At 59.7% G+C, this 8054-nt stretch overlaps 1 protein-coding gene across 1 annotated transcript in view; it reads right to left on the bottom strand.

The window, feature by feature from the left end:
• Positions 1-3615: 3615 nt before the first annotated feature.
• FAM131B (family with sequence similarity 131 member B) overlaps positions 3616-8054 on the bottom strand; it is a 6878-nt gene continuing 2439 nt past the window's right edge. Inside the window, exons 2-7 of the mRNA XM_004382363.3 lie at positions 7202-7311; positions 6641-6676; positions 6310-6403; positions 5855-6052; positions 4327-4470; positions 3616-4115 (exon numbers count right to left, since the gene is read on the bottom strand). Of these exons, the coding sequence (XP_004382420.2) occupies positions 3616-4115; positions 4327-4470; positions 5855-6052; positions 6310-6403; positions 6641-6676; positions 7202-7311 (1082 nt within the window). The remainder of the gene's footprint in view (positions 4116-4326; positions 4471-5854; positions 6053-6309; positions 6404-6640; positions 6677-7201; positions 7312-8054) is intronic.

Below are 8054 nucleotides of genomic sequence, written 5' to 3'. Positions count from 1 at the left end.
CTCAGGGAGCTGTAAGTGGGGGAGTGCTAGTCTGGGGGAGGGCATCCCTCACCCTGGCCCCTCAAGGAGCTGTAAGTGGGGGAGTGCTAGTCTGGGGGAGGGCAGGACTGGGCCGCAGCACCTGTCATGGCTTGGCCTTTACCCCTCACAGCCCAATGGGGGTCCTGCCCCCAGCAAAGAGCCCCATCCTCCACAGGGATTCCTGAGGCTTTTGCCGGCATTCCCTGACACCCCCGGCCCCCCATAGCTCCTGTCCAGCCCCTGCGTGGCTGTGCCTCCTTGTTCTCTGGTCCACAGGGCAGGGGAAGGGAGGCCCAGTGACCACTGGACAGATGCCTCATGGACGAGTGGAACCCAGCTTCTGGGACAGACAGCCCAGAATGACCTGTGCCAGGCCTCCATGTCCCACAAGTCCCTGCAGACCCCACCCCTCCCCAGCTGCCGACCCCAGGTCAAGGCCATGACTGAGGAGCCGGAGGCTCTCCGCAGCCCCTCCTTTGTCCTGCATCAGCAGTGGGATGTGCATCGGAGATGAGCAGGTGTCTGACTGCCTCACATCCAAACTAACCAGACGTCACTGAACCCCTGTGGCGGAACCCCCTTACTGCGGAACCCCCCACTGCACATCATCTGCCTTGGTTTGCAGGTCACCAGCTGTTGCTGACGCTGACTCATGGAGACTCCATGTGTGTCAGAGTAGAACTGTGCTCCACAGGGTTTTCAATGGCTGACTTTTTGGAAAGAGATCACCAGACCTTTCTTACGAGGTGCTTCCGGGTGGACTAGAACTTCCAACTTTTCAGTTAGCAGCTGAGCGCATTAACTGTTTGCACCACCCAAGCACTCGTCCAGCCCAAGGCCCTGGAGCTGCTCTCGCTGGGGCTTCCCGCCAGGAACCAGGCCACTTAGCCACAGCCCCTCTCTGAGACAGCTCCTCACGGTCCTCTTCCGGGGTGGAGGCTTGGGAGTTTAGATGGAGGTCCGCTAGGTGCTCCCCACCTGGGGAGCCACAGCCTCTTCCCACAGCATCAGCGACGGGGCTGCTCGGTGGTGCAGCCATTACTCTGCGCTCTCCATGGGTGATGCAGGTTCTCACAGCATCTGGAACCCCTCCTTCCACACCCGCCCCCCACCCACCCATTATGTTTGTCCGGCTCTGCGCTGTGCCCCTCCCCTCCCCTCCCCGCAGTGCCCAGGCACCTCCATCCCCAAATGAGACACACAAGCCAGAGGATGCCACCACGTTGTTTAGTGCCATGAACACAGCCGCCGCCCGTTGCAACCTCACACTCCCCCCAGGCCAACAGAGGCTGGCCTGGGCAGGGGTCTGGCAGGGGCTTCCAGCCCATGCCTGTGTGTACATAATCGAGAATATTTGTATATATTGACATAGACGTCTCTCTGTGATACATGCCATAGTCTCTCCGGCTGGGTGGGAATGTCGCAGTAACAACCATGCGAAGACTGGTTCTAAAACTGAGTGTCCCCAGACCTGGAAGACGGCATAAGGGAGGTAGAGGCGGGGTGTGGTGGGGCGAGAAACGCACCCTGAGATCCCGCCTGAGCACAAGGATCAGAAGGAAAGGGGGGTGGGAAGGGGAGGGATGGAAGATTTGGACTTTGTTTTAATAAAGTGAATTGATTAAAAGTGCAACCCCGTCCCCGCAACAAAAATCATTTAGCAAGAGCAGTTTCATTCACAAGAATATAAAAACAGCCCCGTCAGGACTGCCATGAGACGGGCCGCACAGCCTCACCCCAAAGGGAAGCAGCCCCCGACCCCAACAGCTGTCCTGCACATGCCCCCTCCCCCGAAAGTATAAGCAAAACCCCATGCACCCCTCCCCAGCACCAGAGGGCGCCCCTCTCTCAGAAGAGTCCAGAAGGCCTTCTCCTGCCCTACCCCCCTCAGCAAGGCCAGCTCCATCAGGACGAAGATCCCCCCAAGTGAGCGCCCGGTGACACCGAGCCCCACCTATTTGGACCATCCGCCAGGGGACTGCCTGCTTCTTGGGGAAGGGAGGGCGGGAAGCCACTGCTGCAGCCCCCCTTCCTCAGCCCCCAGGCCCTGAGCAAGCAGGGCTGTGGTAGACAGTCACCCACTGTGAGTCTGAGGCGGATGGCAGGCATGAGGGGTAAGGCGAAAAGGGAGAGGTGATGCGTTGGACAAGGGGAGGGGGCGGCAGGAGCCTCAGGTGGGGGACAGCGGCCAGAGTGGGCAGGCCGGACCACTGCCTGGAGCTCCCAGAAGCGGGGTCCCGGGCCGGCTGCGCCCAACACACTCTTCAGGCAGTATCAGATGAGGTGATGGCTGTGCACCCACCTCTGCTCACCACGCCCACTCCTACTTCCTTCAAGACCCCTCAGGACCCAGGACCCCAGCCCCGGGTGCATCTCAGGAGCGTGTGTGTCTGTGAAAGGGGGTGGGTGGGTGTGTCACAGAACGGCAGAAACAGCTCAACACTCAAGCTTCTCATTCCAAAGAAATACCAGTGTGGGGCCTCGAGGGAGTACACAGCTGACAGACAGACACTGGGGGGTTTGGGTGGGGAGGGCACACGGAGTCGGAGCTGGAGCCTCGGATGGGTGCACAGAAACGGGGAGGAAATGGTGATGAACCTCTTTAGGCTTCTCTTTCCCCCTCTCCTCCCAAACTCTCCCAAAGCCGGCAGGGCAGGGGGTCCATCAGAGGCCAAGACTGTCCCCTGCCATTGAGACTGGGCTGGAGTCCTGGGCGGCCCTGGGGAGACCAAGGAGGAGTCCAAGTGGCAGGAAGAGCCGAGGGCCACACCGCTCCTGGGGACACCTGCCAGCTGCGGCCCTGGCAGCACCGACTCCGCCCTCCACCCTCTCAACCCTGAGTCCCCAAGAAGTTATAAAAATGTAGAAAAGGCAAAGAGAAAAGTGTAAACAGCTCCAGAGAGTTGGGGGAGGGCGGGGGACACAGCCCTCATGCTTACCCCTGGCCAGGACACCTGCGTTCCAAGGCGGCAAAGCTGGGGCTGGTGTACCCCACCCCCGGGGCCGGGGTACCCAGAGCAGGCCTGGGGGACAGAAGGGGAGCAGAGGCAGGCAGCCAGCTGGGGGTCCTTGCAGATCCACGGACCTGCCTTCCAGCTGAAGGATGGTCAGATCCTGGACAGGGCCCACTGTGACTGTCCTGTCCCTGAAACCCTGTGGCCAGGGCCCCCCTAACCCTGGACCCCTGGCCTCAGCAGCCCACTTGACGCCGAGGGCAGGTTTTCCCCTCAAGGGAGACAGCCCTGCAGTGGGCTGCCGTGCCCACGGAGCCAGGGCCACAGCCAGAGACAAGGCCAAGTCTGGAGAAGCGAGAGCGACGGAGCAGGAGGTGTCTGGCAGCCGCAGGCAGGGCTCCTGGAAGACTCGGTGGGCAGAGACTGGGGCCAAGCCCACGGGTGCCGGGCCCAGCCCACGGCCCGCAGTCACGCCAAGGCCACTCGTGCCGTGGTCGGGGTCTTGGTTCCCGTGGTGTCCAGAGCGCTCGGAGGGCATGCCTGCTGGCCCCCACTCTCCCCGTGGTGCGGCCATCCACCGTCAGTGCACGGCAGGGGAGGGGGCAGTGCAGCCTTCCAGGCGGGAGGCAGGCCCTGAGGGCTAGTTGTTGGTCTCACCCTCCTCCTCGTCGAAGGACTGCACTCCCGAGGACGTGACGTCCGACACCTTCCGGCTGAGGGCAGTGGACACCTCAGGGTCCTCCCGTGGGGACAGCGACTCCAGGTCCCGGCACCCCGCGTCCTCCTCCTCCTCGGGGGCCAATAGCCTCCTCTCTCCCTCCTCCCGCTCTTCCTCCTCCTCCTCCTCCTCGGCAGGGACCCGGGCCAGGTCCATGACGACCCCGCACGGAGCCCAGTCAGTGTCCACCCCTAGCAAAGGCGGCTCCGGGGCCGAGCAGCCTAAGGTGGTGTGGGAGGGCCCCATCTCGTGCAGGCTGGGCTGCGAGTCATTGAACGCGGGGCCGAGGTAGGAGCCCGTGGCCGGAGAGGCAATGAGGGACTGGTCACTGGCTTCCCAGGCATCCGAGGAGCCCAGACAGTACATGCCTTGGGACACGTAGGAGTGAGGCCAGCCGTCCATGGGGGCCTGAGCCAAGGCATCTGCAAAGAGAGCAGGGGTCAGGGGGACCAGTGCCATTGGCAGAGCAGCAGCCCGGGAACGCAGGGTGAGACCCCAGGGCCCAGAGCAGGGAGGGCAGGGACACAGAAAGGGCCAGTGCCGAGGCGGGTGGACACTGAGGGGTGGCCGTCCCCTCCCTAGAGGGAAGGGGGCTCGGAGGCCTCCAGCCTTGGATTCAGGAAGCGCCCTCACCCTGGCTCTCCATCAGCTCCTGATAGTTGTCACTGTAGTTGCAGCCCAGTGGCTCCTGGGTGGAGTTGACACTCATGTCCTCACCATCCATGGAAGACCAGGCCATGAGTGTGGCCTCAGAGATGGCAAACTGCTCCATCACACCTGAGAGGAGAGACGTAGTCATGAAGAGTGCCGCCGCCAGCCCCTGGACCACGCACAGGGCGGCACCTTCGCGCAACAGACGCGGGACGCGAGTCACTCATGTCCTCCTAAATTCTCTCGGAGTCATGTTCAAGGACATTAAAGAGAAACAGGTGAAACTAACAACAATATATTTTATCTAACCCAACATATACATACATTTCAACGTGTAATCGATATAAAAATAGTCAACGAGATAGTTTACAGTCGCTTATTCCTACTACATCTTTGCAATCCGGCGGGTATCCACACTCACGGCACAGCTCCACTTGGTGCGGCCACAGGAGGCCGCTGGCCACTGTACTGGGCAGTGCGGCCTTTGTTTACGCCCCGAAACAAGGCAAATCGTGGGGCCTTCCCAGAAGGCCAGATTTAGGATTCCTAGGGTAAACAGTTGGGGGGGTCTTCTAGTGAGATCTCCTAAGGGATAGAAATTAGGGATTTCCAGAAGTTTTATCTTGGGAGGTTTTTAGGAATGGTAGCTAGTATTGGGAAGCCCAGGGCAGCGGAATCTAGATTAGAGGTTTCAAGACCAACGGAGAATCCCCAAAGGGGCATCATGGGTTTGTGGGTCCATGGTGATGTGAAGTTGAAAGTTCAAGGGATTGGAAGGAGCGGGGAGAGCAGAACAGTGAAGATGGATAGACTTGGGGGTCCCTACTCTAGTCAGAGCTAAGAGTAAGCTGAAGCTTGCATTGCTAGCTGCCATACCTGTCCCCAATGTTTCTCTCTCCTCTCCATCCATCCCACCATCCACACCACCAACACATCACCTCCCTTCTCTCCCCGGACCTACCACCCTTCCTTGGTGCCTTATTGAGACCTGCACTAGAGTCCTCCACCCTTGTGGGGACACTATGTGCCTGTCATCCTATCTAGACCACTTCCCTGGAACTAAGCTTCTCCTGGAGACCACCCTTCATCACCCAGGTCCCTGAGCTTCTCGTGGTCACAAGCATTAGGTCCAGTAAGCGGGCGAAGGCCAGAAGAGATCCCCACAGCCTTCCTCTTTTTCGCAAGAAGCATTAGTAGGAACAGAGCTTTTTGGAGTTTAAGGCCTTGCCTTTGTTTCCTTCGCTATGAGAGGACAGGGGTGGACAGTCTCACCAAGTAGGAGGGAAGGCATCTGGGACAGGTGTACTTTTTATCCCACTCCAATGATCATTTTTGGAGATGATAATGAGTTGGTGACATCAGAATAACAAGTCAAATACTGGAAGTAGGGCTGTGTAGGGGATGTAGGCCACCATATGGGTAGGGCCACCCCACTATGGGGGATCAGGTTGGTGAGTCATCTTCTGGTCACCCCAAAACTGTGTTCCTCGAGGGCTTGGGGTAGAAGTACCTGCTAGGAAGCGTGCCTCCTTCTCGCCATCACTGAGGTCGGAATAGGCATCCGTGTCCCTACGCACGGCCTCATGGCTATGTTGGGGCTGGATGGCTGGGGCCTTCCCCCAGCCCTGCCACTCAATCATATGGGCCACTCGGCCCTGACCCATGGCCGTGGGTTTTGTCACGTGGTCCTTCATGCTTCGTGAGATCCCTGTGGAGCCAGACAATCACATACCATCCCGAATAGCTCACAATACCCATACCAGACCCTCCCACCCCATCACCGGCACCCCACCCTTCATAGGGGCAGGCATCCCCAGGACTCCACATCTGAGGGCAGCCTGGGGGTGGGAGAAGGTTTGGTGGGAAGGAAAAACGGGTCCAGGGTGTGGGATGGCCAAAAGGAGCAGGGAGAGAGGAGCCTTGGGGTGCTCTCCGGGCTAGGGCACCCCCAGGGCGGAGGCTTACCTGAGAACGATGACTTGGCCAGGGCCCCGATGCCATAGGCATTCGAGTTTCGCTTGAGCTTCGGGAGGATAGAAGTGGTGTCCTCCATGGAGAGCTGGTGGGGAGGGTGGGAAGAGGGCAGAGGAATAAGGGGGTACAGGGTGCTTTATATATTGGGGAGGGTCCATGGCTTCCAGCAGAGATGAACCAGGGCAGGTGATAGGAAGAGTCCATCGGAGGCACATTCCCCAAGTGCCCTGATTATGGGGCCCGGGAGACAGTTGGGGTGCACACTGTGTTCTATGAAGGTGAAGGGGAGTTGGTGGGGACTGGGGGCTGGGGCTGCACTCACATTGATGGCATCCCAGGAGAACTCTGTCCGGGTTTGCTGTGAGGGCAGAAGACAAGGGCATGGGTGTTCCGGGCACTTCAGGCAGCCCAAGTGACCCCACCTCCCTTGAGGGGTTTCCTCAAAGGGTGAAGAAGGGAGGGCTTTCCCGAGAGCAGCAGGGAATGGGGTTCGGGGTGGAATGTTCGAGGGAACTGGGAGAATGTTCTGTGAAGGTGTCGGTCTGTAGCAGCCTTTGGGATGTTGCCTTGGAATTTAGGGGGCTAACTGAGGGATAAGAAGCCCTGGTGGCACAATGGTTTGCAATCGGCCGCTAACTGAAAGGTTCGCGGTTCGAACCCACCCAGCAGCTCTGCGGGAGACAGACCCGGAGATTCGCTCTCAGTACGATTACAGCCCAGGAGACCCTGTGGGGCAGTTCTGCTCTGTCCCATGGTGTTGCTACAAGTCCAAATTGGCACCAACAACAACGGGAGGGTCAGGCAGCTAGAGCCTGGGACCACTGCCCACGTGGGCTCCTGGGGTTTCTCAAGGTCTCTGAGGATGGAAGTGAGGTGGGCTCACCTCCGTGGATGGTCGGTGGAGGCTACTGCCCTGCAGTGAGCTGGTGCTGTCCATGGGGATCTGGTCGACATCCTTTAGGCCCTTCCAATCCACTGCGATCACCTCATTCCCTGCAAGGCGGGAGAGTCGGCCACCTGCCCGCCCGCGGGCCTCCCGGGCCAGCCCCCCAGCAACACCACCGTTCCTTCTTCTGACCACCTCTTTCCTTTGCGACCCCTCCTGTCCCCACAGTTTTGGTGGGAGAAATAACAATGCAAAGCCAAGATATTGTTTTCCCTTGACTAGGGCAACCCAGAAGAAGGGTCATATGGCCTTTTGTTTGTTGTTGAAGAGAGGGGCAGGGCTGGCTCCTAGCAGGGAAACAATTCTCACTTCTGTCTCCAGGATGGAGCCAGGCTTTTCTTCTGTTATGTCTCTACAAGGAGGGCAGACCTCCCCCAGGGGGTAGCTGCTCTGTGGGGGTGGGGGGGAGCGTAACCCTTTGTGGGGCAGGAGAAACGTGTCTTCCCTAGGGGACCCTCCCTAAGCCCTTGGTGAATTTATGGGACTGGAAGGAGACTTGGTGGGGGCAGAGGTAGGAGCTGGAGAGCCAGAAGCTGGTGCCACCAAGAGCGGAAGGCACAGCGTCCCCCAGAACAGGATAGAGACGGGGGCCGCCAGGAGCAGAGGGCAGAGCGTCCCCCAGAACGGGATGGAGATGGGGGTCACCAGGAGTGGAGGGCAGAGCATCCCCCAGAATGGGACGGAGACGGGGGCTGCCAGGAGCAGAGGGCAGAGCGTCCCCCAGAATGGGATGGAGACAGGGGCCACCAGGAGCAGAGGGCAGAGCATTCCCCAGAATGGGAAGGAGACG

Source organism: Trichechus manatus, unplaced genomic scaffold, assembly GCF_000243295.1.
Source record: "Trichechus manatus latirostris isolate Lorelei unplaced genomic scaffold, TriManLat1.0 scaffold00093, whole genome shotgun sequence".
NCBI classification, from domain to species: Eukaryota; Metazoa; Chordata; class Mammalia; order Sirenia; family Trichechidae; genus Trichechus; species Trichechus manatus.
This window is presented reverse-complemented; position numbering and strand designations above follow the sequence as displayed.